This window comes from Alexandromys fortis, unplaced genomic scaffold (genome assembly GCF_014885135.2).
Source record: "Alexandromys fortis isolate MF-2015 unplaced genomic scaffold, M_Fortis_MF-2015_v1.1 scaffold_67, whole genome shotgun sequence".
Lineage (NCBI taxonomy): Eukaryota > Metazoa > Chordata > Mammalia > Rodentia > Cricetidae > Alexandromys > Alexandromys fortis.
This window is the reverse complement of record NW_026067945.1, coordinates 3,889,921-3,906,073: the sequence shown is the minus strand read 5'-3', so window position 1 is coordinate 3,906,073 and position 16,153 is coordinate 3,889,921. Positions and strand designations below refer to the sequence as shown.

General features: G+C 45.4%; 1 protein-coding gene across 2 annotated transcripts in view; it reads right to left on the bottom strand.

Annotated features, from left to right (window-relative positions):
* Positions 1-13,621, bottom strand: part of LOC126505926 (protein FAM169B-like) — an 81,620-nt gene extending 67,999 nt beyond the window's left edge. For both annotated transcript variants that reach the window (XM_050149171.1, XM_050149172.1), the window contains exon 1: positions 13,527-13,621. In XM_050149171.1, the coding sequence (XP_050005128.1) occupies positions 13,527-13,557 (31 nt within the window). In that variant the 5' untranslated portion in view covers positions 13,558-13,621. The remainder of the gene's footprint in view (positions 1-13,526) is intronic.
* Between the last annotated feature and the right edge of the window lie 2,532 nt (positions 13,622-16,153).

Here is a 16,153-nt window from a genome sequence, read left to right as displayed (position 1 = left end):
AAAGGTCAAATGGCGGCGAGGTTAAAACTCAAACCCAGATCTTGAATTTCTAGCAGAGCCCTTGGTAGTGACTCGCCTGCCTACTAATTTATTTGAAAGGTTTTTATTGTATGTGTATGAGTATTTGCCTACGTGTGCACTGGGTGAGTGTCTGATGGCCACAGGGGCCAGAGGAGGGCATGAGAGCCCCTGGAACTGGAGTTACAGATGGTTATGAGCCACCACACAAGGTGCTAGGAGTCCAATCCAGGTCCCCTGCATGAGCAGCAGCTACCCTTAACGGCTGAGCCAGCGCTCATAATACAGGACCAACCACTCGCTTTAAATGGCAGGATCCACGTGTTCAGGATCCACTGAACTTGTAAACTGTTCCTAGCAGCATCACTCCCAAAAGCCCAAAGCTAGAAACAGCTCCAGGGTCCACGGGCAGGAAAACACACACAATGCGGTACATGCATAGCATGCGAAGATCAGTTAGCTGTCAAAGGGAAGGGGACTTAACAGCAACTGACCCGGACAGAACTTGAGGACACTTCAGTAAAGGAAATAAAAGTCACCAAAGGAAAAGAAATTTCTACTTCCGCTTACATGAACTACCTAAAATAGGCAAGTTCAGCAGAAAAGCGAAACAGATGTTTTCAGAGACTTGCAGCCGCAGGGTTTCTACTAAAAATGATTAAAAAAAAAAAAAAAAGCCCTGGAAATGGATGGTGGCAATAGTTCATGTTGCATTGACCGATACACTTAAATATACTTAAAATGATAAATTTTATGTTGTGTGTATTTTACCACAGTAAATGAACAATTAAAATACTAAATACTAAATATATAGCCTCTGCCTTCAAGAGTTTTGTTTTATATACAAATCACAATACATAGCCATAACTATCCCAGATAGTTTTATGGTGGTAAAATGCATAAGGATTTACCATTTAACCATTCTTAAAGGACAGTTGTATGACACTAAGCACGTTCATGTCATTGTGAGGTCATCACGACTATCCACCTCAGCACTTCATCCTCTCAGACTGAAAAAGCACATGCCACATCCTGGACTCGAACACTCCAGGGTCCACAGACATCACCCTCCACAGCTCCGTGACTGCTTTAGGTACATCATCTGAGCACACAGTCTTTTCCTGCTGCAACTGACTCATTTCACTCAGCATAACGTCTTCAAAGTTCATCCTTGCCGTGATATATGTCTTCTTTCAAGGCAGAATAATAATCCATTGTTGGTAACATTTTTTTCTCTCCGTTCAACTATCAATGGGCACTTCAGTTGCGTCCACCTCTTAGATACTCTGAAAGAAGCTGCTTGGATACACAAATACTGTTTGTCAGGTGTGGTGGCACACAGCTTTAATCCCACCCCTTGGAAAGCAGAGGCAGGCAGATCTCTGTGAGTTCGAGGCCAGCCTGGTCTACAAAGTGAGTTCCAGAACAGCCGAGGATACACAGAGAAACCCTATCTCAAAAAAAATGTAAATAAACAATTACTGTTCAAGTTCCAGCTCACAGTTCCTCAGACTGTACATCCAGAAGAGAAATTACTATATGGTGACTTCGCTTAATTATTTTCAGAACTTCCATACCATTCCTTTTCCTCCCTTCCTTTCTTCCTTTCTGACGGCAGCAGTGAAGACTGAACCAAGGGCTTCCGGCATACTAGGCAAGAGTACCACCGACCTACATCCCCAGTTTTTCATACCATTTACTAAGCTATAGTGATGTGGGAGTGATTTCTTATTAATAAAGAAACTGCCTTGGCCCATTTTATTGGATAGAAAATTAGGTAGGCGGAGTAGACAGAGGAGAATGCTGGGAAAAGGAAGCTGTGTGAGGAGTCGCCATGGTTCTCCCGCTCCAGACAGACGCAGGTTAAGATCCTCCCTGGTAAGCCAGCTCGTGGGCTACACAGAATATTAGAAATGGGTTAGAACAATATGTAAGAGCTAGCCATAAGGAACTGGAACTATCCGGGCCAGGCAGTGTTTGAAAGAATACAGTTTCCGTGTAATTATTTCTGGGTATAAGCTAGCCATGCGGGCGGCCGGGTGCCGGGGACGCAGCCCTGCCGCTCCTATTTCAACAGATGGCGCCCAGACGTGATGGGCTAAATCCACTTAAAAACCTGAGAAGGCTTAAAAATAAGGGAGAGAGAGTTTAACACAGATTTTTGCTGTTTTGTTGGTGGCGTGCTGTAGAGAGATTCCTGATTCAGCTACAACAGCAGAAAAATAAGCTACATCATTTTAAAGCGCGGCTTCCTGGGGGCTGTGCTGCCAGCATGAACTCTGGCTTTAAAGCATTTCAAGGCTTTTATGGGACTGGATGTTTGTGTTCCGCTTGGGATCGGAGGAGAGTGCTCTGAGACCGTGCAGATGGCTCAGAGCTCCCCGCCTGCACCTGGGCAGAAGGCAGAATCAGGCTTAGGCAGGCGGAAGAGCATGGCGGATTCCTGCCGCTATACAGAGACGCATTTTCAGACTGCGCAGTGCTCTGCATGTCAGATTTGGCTGTAACTTGGATGAAAAGAGTTTCTGTGCTGCACACTCAGTCTCAGAGTTAAACTGCTGAGTGCGGCTCCAATGTGGACTTGCTGTGTGCCTGAAACTGTGAATGGTTCAGGGGCACCAAATGACTCTGAGGCAGGAGCGGCTGCTCCATGCTGAACTGTGCTGATCTCAGGCAGGAACTACCGTAATTACCTTAAAACCGTGCAGTTAAGGTTTAGACTGGGCAGGACACAGGCAGTACCGTATTACCTGTAAATGGTGCAACTTAAGTTTTTAAGAAATGCTTAACATTTTAAGAAATGCTCCTGTATAGTAAAGAAATTACAGATTCACAATAAAACAGATTCAGACACTGTTGGATAAATGTACGTAGGCTTGGGAAAGAGAAGAAAAAGAATATAAAGAATAAAGTTAATGTCTTAAAAAGAAAAAGGGTAAAGTCTTTAAAGAGACAGAGTACAGAAGTACAGAGAGTTATAGATTAAAAGAAATAAAGAAATATAAGCCACGTAAAAATGGAAAATTCACAGAGAGTCTGGATTATGTACATTGTGTTTTCTTTAAAATTTTTGACTGTGAAGGAGCTAAGTACAGAGAGACATTTCATTACATGGGCTGCCAATCTAAACCAAAATGGATATAAGGGTATTATGATTTCAGAATTTGGGTCTAAGGATATGATGCTTTGGAGAGGGTCTTCTTTTGTTTTTGCAGAGGATGAGACCCTGTGGATTGCATCTATTCCGATTTGGTATGATAGACCACGCCCTCCTGAAAGGTTGCTGTGAATACCCTCAAAAAATTGCTTCGCTCAATTGCCAACTGAGATGAAACTAGCATACAGGTTATATCATGAACAACCTAATTAACGACGCCCCTATTCAGCAGGAAGCAGTTTGTAGAGAAAAAACTACGCCCATGTTCCCAAATATTGTTTATAAATGTTCTTTTACATTTAAAGGGGGATATGATATAGATATGAATAATTTGCATTGGTATGGATTTTATGGTCAATTTTGTTATATGTATATGTATTTTTGATCTTGATTAAGGTATTGTGATTGTGTAGTTCATTTAAAAATGTAATGTATAATTAGGAAATATAGGTTGTTAATGGATAATCATCGCTAATACTTAAGCTTGTAGTCATGTTAGTTAGATTTTCTAGATATATAGAGAGATATTTTAGTTAGATAGGCATTCTTCATATCTTTCAAAGGCTGCAGAATATGGCATTTAAGATATTTTAATAACTTAGGGTTTTTCATGACAATGAGACACATTTGCTCCTGGCAGCACCAATCTATTTCAAGAGGAAGATGGGCATCGAAGAGAATCCTTATGGAGTTTGATAGCCATTTGGGCAAGAAACTGCTCTTGCCTGGACTGTTGCATAAACTGGACACAGAGAACCCGCAGAGAGAGGACTGCTGAACTTGCCTAAAGGTGAGATGACCTTTTGGGGTTCCTGCTTCATGAAAGAGTCTGTGAGACATTCTGCAGGACACAGCAAAAAGTGACTGAACTGTCTTTGGAATTTCTTGCTTGATGAGAATGTCTGCTGGATACTATGGGCCTGTAGGCCGAAGATGGATGCCCCAACGGTACAGAGGAACTTTGGGTGACTGTCCAGGCAGCGAGATGTCTCTGTCATTTCTAGAGTTTTCTTATTTCTTGTTTGATAGGTAATATTATATCCTTCTGGAGTCTTTGATGGAGTTGAAGAATGGTTAGTTATAGTTTTCCTTAGTTATGATAAGAGATAAAATAGATATAAATATTGTAACTGTAATTCTTACTTGATAACTGTTTTGTTATATGTAATTTTACTATGTTAAAGTTAAAGCCTTTCTTTTTTGTTTAAACAGAAAAAGGGGAAATGATGTGGGAGTGATTTCTTATTAATAAAGAAACTGCCTTGGCCCATTTTATTGGATAGAAAATTAGGTAGGCGGAGTAGACAGAGGAGAATGCTGGGAAAAAGAAGCTGTGTGAGGAGTCGCCATGGTTCTCCCGCTCCAGACAGACGCAGGTTAAGATCCTCCCTGGTAAGCCAGCTCGTGGGCTACACAGAATATTAGAAATGGGTTAGAACAATATGTAAGAGCTAGCCATAAGGAACTGGAACTATCCGGGCCAGGCAGTGTTTGAAAGAATACAGTTTCCGTGTAATTATTTCTGGGCATAAGCTAGCCATGCGGGAGGCCGGGTGCCGGGGACGCAGCCCCGCCGCTCCTATTTCAACACTATAGTATTTTACATCCTTCTCAACAAGACCCAAGGATCCCAGTTTCTCCCCATCCTCAGCAACTCTCCTAGTTTCTCTTTTGCTGATGCTTTACAGTAGCCACCCAATGGGGCAGAGGTGGTAGCTTGCCATGGTTTCTATTTGTGCCTTCCTGATGATTGGTGACATCAGGCATCTTGTCACGTGTTCATGAGTACATCTTCTTTGAGAAGTGTCATCTCAAGTCCTTTGCCAATATATTCTTAGTATTTGACATCAGCCTTGAAAAATTTGCAAGACAATTCTTACAATTCTCGCCAATGCGAGAGAGAAGTTGGTGTGTGGACCATTTAATATTTTATGCAGAGAGCACACTAGAAACTAAGTCTGAGGCGTTCTGAAGAGTTTCGGTGGGAAGCAAAGACAGCTTAGACTAAAGATGGCAGAGAGGTGGCAAGAGAGAGGACACACGTGAGCCAGGCTTTGGCAACCTGGCTTATTTTAATCTCTCCTTCCAAACAGGCCAGTAAAAGACACCTGGCAGCTTTCCGTTGTGATGGTTTCATGAAATAACTCTGAAAGCAGCCTAAGTCTATTATGATTCTAGTATTACCAGAAAGTTAAGCTAAGAAACATGCCAACAGGAAACTAAGATGCACATTCCTCTAAACACTAAATATTTCCGTAAGGTATTATAAAGTCAAAATGTGTGGAAAAGTCTTCAAAAGGACAGCTTTCACATAGTGTATTGAAAACCGGTGAAGGACAAGTTTGACCTTCCTCAATATTCAGCCACAGGTGTGTTTGGGCTAAGGATATGGGTACCAGTCATGAGGTCACTCAGACCTAATAGGTAAAATCTCAAGCAGCTGGGCATGGTGGTGAACATCTTTAATTCCAGAATTCAGGAGGCAAATGCAGACTGAGTTCTATGAATGTGAGGGCTTTGTGGTCTACATAACAAGTTCCAGGCTAGTCAGGGCTACACAGTGATACCCTGCTTCTAGATAGATATAGATAGATAGATAGATAGATAGATAGATAGATAGATAGATAGATAGATAGATAGATGATAGGTAGATAGATAGATAGATAGATAGATAGATAGATAGATAGATAGATAGATAGATAGATAGATAGATGGACGGACGGACGGACAGGCAGACAAAAAGACTAAGACCAAAAAAAAAAAAAGGTCTCTGGGTGAAATAAACTACCATAGAGGTAGCATAGACTATGACCCAAAAAACTGTACCCATTGAAATGATGCAATATAGAAGATGCTGATAATAAACATGATTTTCAGCTGGGTGTGGTGGCACACGCCTCTAATCTCAGCACTCGGGAGGCAAAGGCAGGCAGATCTCTGTGAGTTCAAGGCCAGCCTGGTCTATAAAGCGAGTTCCTGAACAGGCTATTACATAGAGAAACTCTGTCTCAAAAAAAAATGCTTTATAAACATTTAAATTAAGGATAAAAGGGGCCAAGACTTCACACTGCCCAGTAAGATTTGAGGAGGAAAGGAATGTCTTAGCTGAGAAACTGACCCAGGATGCAGATCAGACAGACTCAGCTGGTAAACTTGGGAAGCAACTCAGGAGAAATCAAGAGTAGAGGAATAAGATATGAGATGCAATGACAGTCTTCTTAAAGCTCTAGAAGGAGAAAGATTAGGAAGAATCAAAATATGAAGAAACTATAGGCGAGTTCACAAGAAACATCTACTCTTTAGATTCTGTAATCTTAACCAAGGTCCAAAGAAATTCCCACCTAAACAGACTAGCCAAACTGCAAAGAGCATGCACGCACACACATGCACACATGCACACATGCGCACGCGCACACACACACACGACCCTGAAAACATTCAGGAAGAAAGGACAGCTCTCTCTACTTGGCTGATAATAAGTGGACAGCTGCCTCCTCCACACAGCTATGGAAGGCAGGAGACAATGGAATGACATTTTTAATGAGCTAAAGGAAAATAACATTCATCTTCCATCTCCCAAAAACAGCTTCCAAGACGTTGGGTGAAATCAAGAAATACTTAGAAACGTATCATCGGGGAGTTTGCTATGAGCACACTTCCCGCAACATTATTTCCTGTGCACATTGGCATATAGGCCATGAGCCTCTGGAAGGAAGAAAGGCTGCTTGAGAAGAGATAGGCACAAGAAAGCAATAATAAACTTGACCACGGTCTAAGCCAATGTCGACCATACAACATAAAACATTTCACTGTAGGAGCAAGAAGCGTAATAGCGCTTACAGTGCCATGTGAAAATGGTATATGTATCTGTATATATCTGTATAATGGTATATGTATATATATATAATTTTTCCAGGATAGTGACAAAAGGAACAGCTCTGTGGTGGCAGGAGCCGGGGATGCCTGCTCACACTGCCCCCAGATTCAGGAAAGAGAAGCAGATGGGTAGATGGGTGTTGGTGAGCGGCTCACTTTTCTCCTTCTTGTTCAGTCTAGTGCCCCCATCTCCCCTGTCCCTTACTTCCCCCATCCCCAGTCTGTAGGAAGGTGCCACCCACATTCAGGGCATGTCTTCTCCCTTCAATTAAGCCTCTCTGGAAACGCCCTTACAGACATGCTCGGAGATGTGTATCCTAGGTGATTCTGAACCTAGTCAAGTCGACAGTGTCTATGAACCATCACGGCATGCGAGCTGGGAAGGAAACAATAGAAAAAGAGCACTGGAAGGCCCTTAACTTATTCCAGAAGCAGTTAAAATTTGACTAATCACAGAATAAATTAATTAGATATGAATATTAAAATTCCTAAGTTAGCACTTAAAAGAAGAGAAACACGGTTATTAAATTTCAAAATAGAAAAAAAAATCAAATTGGGGCATGGATGGAGTTGATGCCACTTGACATAAAAGGGGCAAAAGATGGAAAAGATGATCTGCCTGGTAAGTTTAATTATAATTAAAAGCAGATGATTATTTGTTAATAACAAGTTTTCTTTTCCTCTTCCTTCCTTCCTTTTTTTTTTTTTTTTTGTGTGTGTGTTTTTAAGACAGGTTTTCTCTTTGTAGCTCTGGCTGTCCTGGAACTCACTCTGTAGACCAGGCTGGCCTCAAACTCACAGAGATCTGCCTGCCTCTGTCTGGGATTAAAGGCATGTGCCACCACTGCCATGCAAACTGTTTTTTTTGTTTTTTTTTTTTTTTTAGACAGGGTCTCATGTATCCCTGCTTGACTCCAAGCTTGCTATGGAGGTGACCTTCCCCCATTTCTACCTCTGGACCCTGGGGACTGAACCCAGACTTCTGTGCAAGCTAGGCAAGCACTCTACCACTGTGCTACACCTCTATCCACCTTGTTTTGTGGTTGTTGTTGTTGGTTTTTTTTTGTTGTTGTTGTAGTTTTGTTGGAGGGTTTTTTTGTTTTTGTTTTTGTTTTGGTTTTTTTTTTTTTTTGGTCTAAGGTGTTCTGTCCAAATGTGGTTAGCACACATGTATTGCTTAAATCACTTGTAGGAAATCATAAAGGTCAGGTGAACAACCAACCATTATAATACACGCTCTGAATGTAATTAAACCTAATTAACACAGCTGCATCGTCCACAGACCCCCCCCCCCAGAAGAGTCCACCCTGGATCAGAATAACAGAGAGAGCACTCCAGGGTAGTGGGCTGTCCTGTGTGAGCAGCTTTCTACAATGAAGACACTACCATGCTAACTTCTCAAGTACCTACCACCGAGCAAAATATTCAGAGAATGGCGAGAGCTTGTTTCTGCAAAAGCAATGAGGAGATGAACACAGCTTTCTCTCTGTTAGCGGAGTTTCCAAGTCGTGGTTACAGACCTGCTCTCCAAGAACAACACATTCATCTTCATTTCAACAAGTCAAGCTGTCTAGGTGGAGACGTGGCCCCCCCCCCCCCCCCCCCCCCCCCCCCCCCCCCCCCGTAACACACGCATGGCTGAGAGGCTTCAGCCCCATAGTGCTCATTCTGGGCACTCAGGACACGGGGGCTGTCCTGTCTTGAAGGTACAAACACCTGTGAGAGGTTTGTATGTCCTCAGAACCCATGGGCACTGGTTAAATCAATCTGTTTTCTTGTGGGGGGAAAAAAATGAGGCCCCAGCTTAGGGATATGGAATGACCGGATGCAATGCTTTTAATGGGAGAGGGTTCAAGAGACTAGAGAAAGGGACAAGAAGAATAGCAAGGGGGCATGCCTATATTTAAACATGCTTTAAATGGCCTTAAATTCACGAGGCTTTGGGTCCCTCATCCACGCTAGTTGATTGCTAACTCTAGAAAGAGAAGCCACTAACCCTGGAAGAGCCATACAGGCAACCTAGATTTTTTTTGGGGGGGGGGGCTTTTGTTTTTTTCTGAGCCGGAGTCACACCATGGCCCAAGCTGAACTTGACCTTAGAACCCCTTTGCTTCAGCCTACAGAGTATGAGGGTTCCAGGTGTGCACAGCATCTCAAAATCACAACTGTCTCATCCTGATTAACTGTACTCTGAGGCCCAGACCTTCAACTGCTACTGACAGTCCCCGACCTTGAAAGTACTGACCTTGAAAGGCGACTGCCCAGTGACCAAGAGCTTCCATTTTTGTTACAAACCCTTTGTTCCTCTACCGCAAAGCACTTCCATTTTCTACGGTCCTTCGCCTGGAACTTGCAAGGGCTACACAACAAATAACATTAGAGGAGCCAGGAGCTAGTGAAGGCCAGCCGACTAGCCTTCTGTCCCACTGCCCGGTGTGAATCCTGGTCACTTGGTCATCCACCCCATCTGACTAGTCCAAAACAAGGACACCTAGATCTCCTGCCCAAGTCTTATGAAATATCAGTCCCGTTTACTGCAAAGTCTAGCGGCGGCGAGTGAGCAGGAGCTGGATGGAGTATAGACAGCACAGGGCACCGGGAACCACAAAAGGAGAGGCGCACAGACACTCAGCCACTGGGAGAACCTGGCCCTTCTAGGGGTCAGGCAACCCAGAGCCCTGGTCAGGGCACTCTGTCCAAAACAGAGCAAGCTTGATACACCTGCCTGATTGCAGAGACTCCCACCCAGGAATTTTTCCTGGGTGCAGTGCCAACAAGGGTCTCTGCCCATACCTAAGAGGAACTGTTACCTCCACACTCTTTCAGGGAGCTCAGGACACTAACCGCAAAGATCCACAGGGGTCCTGCTTGCCCAGAGACAAAGGTCTGCTTGGGTAGGAAGCAAAGGGCAATCCTCACGGTCAAGCAGCTTTTGACTGTCCCTCTGCTTTTGACTGTCCGTCCACACCACCCTTCCCCCACCCCACCCCAAAATCCTTTCCTTTCTCACTGGCAGCCCCAGCGAGGTGCTCCAGGACAGCTGAGCGCAAAGTCCCTCTGTCCTCAGTGAGGTTCTGTTTCCCAGAAACTGAGATCCCAAACCTGCCAAATCCACATCCCCTCCAAGGACACTGAGTCACCAGGAATAGGCGGGGGTGATTTAAATTTGTGTTAACATGAGGTCACCTCTAAACACCTTGGTGAACTGACTCTCCCAGCTCCTTGGACCACCTCTTTTTCTCAAATGGAGGGAAATTTTCCACTCTCTGAGGAAACCCAATGTCTCTTGGGTTACTTTGTCCTGGCTTTTTGCTTCCAGCCCTACGAGTAGAACTCAGGGCTTCAGGCATTAGAAAAAGCTCTGACCTGAGCCAAAGACCCAACCCTGCCAGAAACCTTCATATCAATGTCCAGGGTTGTTGCCACTTAGTGGCCAGATAACCCTAGTTCAGCTCTCGGCCTCAGTTTCCCCACTTGTACATAATCTTACTGATGTGAAGGTCAGTGAAGGTAAGCCTGGGAAGAGCTCCAGACAATACCTGATGTAAAAGCACTCCTAAAAGTAAATGAACCAAAAAAAAAAAAAAAAAAAAAAAGTAAAGGTAAGGACAGCTTCCCCGAAACCTTGTGACCAGAGTTCAATCCCCGGGTGTGACGTGGTGCAAGAGAGACCTTCACCTAACACTAACATTTTCCTTTCTCTTGTCTCTGCAAATACTTTCCAAACTATACCTGTGCCTGGCCCCTTAGAGTCCTATGACATGTCCCCTCCCTCCCTCCAGCCCTACTTCCGGGCTACTCTGGCTCTGTGCACACCTCAGGTCCCTCAGTATCCATCTCTCCACTGCTTCTTTACCCTTGCTGAAGTGGGTGTGGCCTTGCTGAAGGACTCGGTGTCTGTGGGAGCGGGCTTTGAGGTCCCTTTAGTTTAAGCTTCTCTCAGTATCACAGCCCCCTCCTGCCGCCTTCTGATCAGGACGTAGCCAGCAGCACATCTGCCTGCGTGCCTCCATGTTCCCTGCCACGATGACAATGGACTGCACCTACGAACTGTAAGCGAGTCATCCTAAATAAATGTGTTCCTTTATAAAAGTTGCCGTGGTCGTGGTGTCTCTTCACAGCAGTATAGACCCTAAGACACAGCCTTTGGCATACTCAATGCTTTAAAAAGGACACGGGAGGCCTCCAAACCAAGGTCCCACTCACTTCTCTCCTGTCCCCTAACTCTCTTGTCCCCTTCTGCAGCGGGTCATACAAACCTACACGAGCTTCTGTCCTGTTTCAGTTTGCTTTCTAGCTCTGTGCCATCAATCCTCTCTGCTTTATTATTTTATATTTTTATATATTATTATTATTATGTATGCTTTATTATCCTCTCTGTTTCATTAGCCGCACGGATTATCAGAAAATCCAACTTTTCAAAAACCAAAATGAATAGCTTTCTCTACGCTTACTACTAATGACACTGGGACCAACCGTGAATTCCCGAGGACACAGGATCCCAATTAATCCCTTATAAGGCAGCCCAATCCTTAGTTCACAGACAGGGAAGTTCAAGATAAAAGATGAGGGTGGTAACAGGACCAGGCTGTGTCTGGTTTTCTCCTTTCTTTCAACTCTGTTCTAAGCTAAAATGACAGCAACAGATGGCCCAGTGGAACCTAAGAAGGTTTTGGCATCAGGGAAATTAAAAACAGGTAGAGAGGAGGGAGAGAATAGATGAGGGGGGTGGGGGGCGACTTAGAGCATGTCAGGATGTAAATTATTGTGGGGTACCCTCAAATCCCCTTTGGACGGTACCGCCCCCAAACCAAATCCTCCCGCAGACACAGAGCACAGCTGCCGCAGGAATGTCACACGTCCTTCCTCATTTTTCAGCGGCGGCGGCGACGCTAAGCGGAGGCTGGCATGTGGCCTTTACCTGAAAGCCTAACTTCTCCCTTCATGCTTCTCCGCTGAAAAGAAAGGGATTCCCCAGTCGCCGAGATTTGCCCGAGCTGTTTCTGGAAACAGCTATCAAAGCTCAGGCAGCAGTTCAACTATGCAAGCCTCCGACCCATTAGGAGCTAACACTGTGGAAATGACAAGCGCGAGACTGCTGTGTGTCATCCGAACCGTGGGTGACCATCGAGACCACAGCAAAGGTCGAAGCGAGTACAGGAAAATCCACAAGCCGCTTTCGGGCCAACTACACTTTTCCAGAAGGCGAAATTACTATTCTGCTTCCTATTAAAATGCCGAGGAGCGGGGAGGCCCTCCAGCTCGCGACCATTTCCCTTCCAGGAGGGAGGAGAGACCGGAGTGTAACCAGAGACAGCGGGGCTTAATAGACCCTAGGGGGCTTCTCCTGTTTTGTAGAGGAGGAAGATAAGATCAAAAAGCAAGCCCCCCCCCTTCATTCTAGTTTTCCAACACATAAACTGGAAACAGCCCTCGCTTATCCAAGCCTTTAACACTAACTTTCTAGAAAAAAAACGAAGCTAAGACAAAACTAAAAAACAAACGAGGAATAATACCACCCTTTCCAATATCAACGACAAACTTTTTCTTAATCTCTAGATCAACTAAAACTTTAATAATCTATATAATTAGCTAGTGGCTACATTCTTTCCTTATCTTGTTCCCCTAAAAATAGAAGAAAAACAACCGGACCGCAGCAGTTACGGCAGACCATAAAAACTGGTGGCTTCCGGTGCTGCCACAGGCTTCCGACGAAATGCCAAGACGCCCCAACATGATACTCTATTGAGAAAGTGGCCTGTGCGCCCGATGTGGCTGCCTGTGGGACAGGGCCAGTCACCTGTGACCAGGATGCCTAGCAAAAATGTCTGGAATGGTATCACCTGAGGCATCAGAGGGGGCCCCAGCTCAAGGATACATCTTCAAATCCAGGTCCCCCGCCCCCCCCCCGAAAGCTCGCTGGGCCAAAGAGGCATGTAGGCTGTGTGCCTGGAGCCTAGAAAGAGACTGGCACCAAGCCTGGGCGGCAGCAACACTTCCTCTCTCAACACAGGCCTCAGCCCCGGTCCTCTTTGCTGGGAAATGGGCACGAACTGCTTTGCAGAATTCTCCCCACCGTGGGGTTCCTGTTTCCCAGACTGACACTGGGAATCTAGCCCGGAGCTCTCTCCCCAACTACTCCAGCAAGCCCAGATCCAAGGTCCCAAAGCAGGTGTTGGAGGGTGGGGGAGCAGCCCAGGGGGTACCCAGCACGCGAGGTACCCAGCTCAGGGGTTACTCAGTTCAGGGCCCTCGAGGGCTTCAACTCTGGAGGTTCCTCCTGCAGTTTCCGCTGACCCAGGACTGAAGTGATCAGAGGAAGCGGGAAGACCTTCAGCCCCGCTGCGCTGCACACCCCAGGCTGCAATGGCGAAAAGTGCGCCGCACTCTGCCTCTGCGGGCTAGTGTCCCCGGGGCCGGCCGCTGCGCGTCCTTCGCTCTCTCTCAGCTACTCGGGGCACGCGGCAGCCCTTACCTGTGGCTCCGGGGGCGGCCTCAGCCGCCATGCTTCGGTTCAGCTGGTACAGCGTCTGTCACCCAGTCGGCCTCTACCCTCTCACCCCAACCCCCCAAGGCCACCACCTCTCTACCTCGAGCTCCCTTGGGGCTGCCCCGCCCCTGCCACCTTCCCAGGGGCTTTCTCCTCACTGTTTGCCTCCGGGCCTTCTTTATCTCCTCCCTGAGGACCACAGCCCAGTAGTCTCATTACCACAAAGTTTACAAAAAACGGTGTTTGCACCAAAATAGAGTTTATTGTTGTCCTTGAGCTACTGAGTCACGCAGGCACACACCCTCCTCCCCACGGTCCCTGTGGTCAACTGGCTCGAGTCCCTTCACCTAGGTCTGTACTGAATAGATTTTCCACCATGGCCCCTTCTATTTCTATGTGCAAAAAATCGTTTGCATTAGCCCTTTTTAAAAAATTTTTTTACTTAATAAATTTATATTTTTTATCCTGAGCTGTACTGATCTCATCTATAGATGGTGGCTTTGTCATTTTACTAACTCAGAAACAAGTTGGTGTGATTCATGCTAAAGGAACGGGAATGAGAAGGAAAAGAGGAGGAAGAGATAAGACACACCGTTCTCTAGACTCCATACAGCTGTTGTAATCAGCAATCAACAAACAGCAACTGTATTTCCCTGCATTGACCTCACACTAGACCGTAACCAGTGTATGAAGCGTGACCCTGATTAGTATTATCAATAAATACCTGGAGTCAGATATCTAAGTAAATGCTGAAAGACCAGAGAAGCAAAGGAGCAGCCACCTCTGACCAAATGGGAGCATTAACTCCCCCCCCCTTTTTTTTAACAACCTTGCATGGCTGAAAAACTAGCTAAAATGTAAGAAACATGCACCTAATACAGGGCATCCATGCATCGTCTCTGTCCACTTCAAGAGTCTTTCCAACAGTCTCCTGGAAACTGTAATGTGCTCACAATGTAGCAAAAGCTCCAAAGGGCGCTCACTTGGAAAAGCAAAATTCAATATCAACAATTTTTTTCTCTAGTATAATCAGCCTGTTTCAAAATATTGCTTTGGGAGGATGCAGGGGTGAATGATTTCAAATTTTACCCTGTTATGGCAAAAGTAAAAGGGGGCCATTCAGAGTGCCAGGAGCCCAGGCCCACGAGAGCCAGCAAGTCCCAGGCAGGGAGTGGGTGAGAGATAGAAACCTATTAGGACGCCATGCAGAGAAAGTGGGTATTTATTTAGTGGGTTATGGAGGGGAAAGGGAAAGTGGGGAAGGGAGAAGGGAGAAGAGCAGAGAGAGAAAGAAAGAGAAACAAAGAGGGGTAGGGGAGATGTGGGGAGAAGGGAGAGAGATGGAAAGGGAAAGAGCTCAGGCTGGAAGCAGATCTTCTGCTTGCCTCGGCAAAAGGGGGTGGGGATGGGTGGGCAGGGCTTGTATCCTAAAGGGACAGGACAGACCTTTACACACCCTGCAACCAATTGTGGTGGAGACACACCTAATGACCCAACTACAGGGAGGTTGAAGGAGGAAGGAGGTTGGAGAACAGTCTGGGTAATCAAAGAGATTCTGTCAGTAACTGGACACACAACACAATTCCATGTTGGGTTTAGCAAACGAAAGAATTCTTTTCAGAAATTCTCTCTGATGAAGCCAGGATTCTTGATGTCACTGACAAAAAAGATTTTGGAATAAGTCAGTGTGACACAAGTCGTAAGTTTAGTAAAAGCTTTTAAACATAGATGTAAGGTTAGTAGAAAGATAGGTGTTGGGTGGGGGGGAAGGGTAGAAATGAGACATACCCAGGTGTGTGTAGTCTTTTCAAGAGAGCTCACTTGCTGGGCAGTGGTGGCGCAGGCTTTAACCCCAGCACTCAGGAGGCAGAGGTGGGCGGATCTCTGTGAGTTTGAGGCCAGCCTGGTCTCCAAAAGCTAGTTCCAGGACAGGCTCCAAAGCTACAGAGAAACCCTGTCTCAGAAAGAGAGAGAGAGAGAGAGAGAGAGAGAGAGAGAGAGAGAGAGAGAGAGAGAGAGCGAGCTCACTTAAGTGTCCATAAAATATAGCTATATTTGTAAGTGTCTTTAGCCATAGAGTGTCTTTGGCAATCAGCCATTATATATTGTGGTTATATATCTTGGAGGGCTCTGGAGTTACATCACGAAGGGTGTATCGGGAACTTAATGAGACGGTAATGTGGTCTGTATTGTCACTGCACAAATTACAGCCTGTCCTGTAGGTCCCAAGGGTGGCCCCCAAGTTAAAGCGAGAGTCCCCAGAAAACTGAGTTTTACAGCTGGTACGAAAGTGATATTCGCTTAGGCCTTAATCGCAGCTCATTGCTATTGTAACATTTTTATTGGAAATATCTATAAAGGTGACAAGTGCAAAGGCCCTGAGAGAGCAGCAATGCTCTTCTTTTTCCTTTTCTTTTTTCTTTCTAGCCCTGCAGCCTTTGTAGAGACATTGATAACCATGGGTGTTACTCAGGCTATTAGCAAGTAGGTTGAAAGCTTACTAATCTGCACTATAAAACATTTTTAAGACCTTGTTATCATTTTCTAGAGAGTTTTATTTTATACATTTTACACTTAGACGCTTTAAAATGTGCGTAGAGCCTGGCGGTGGT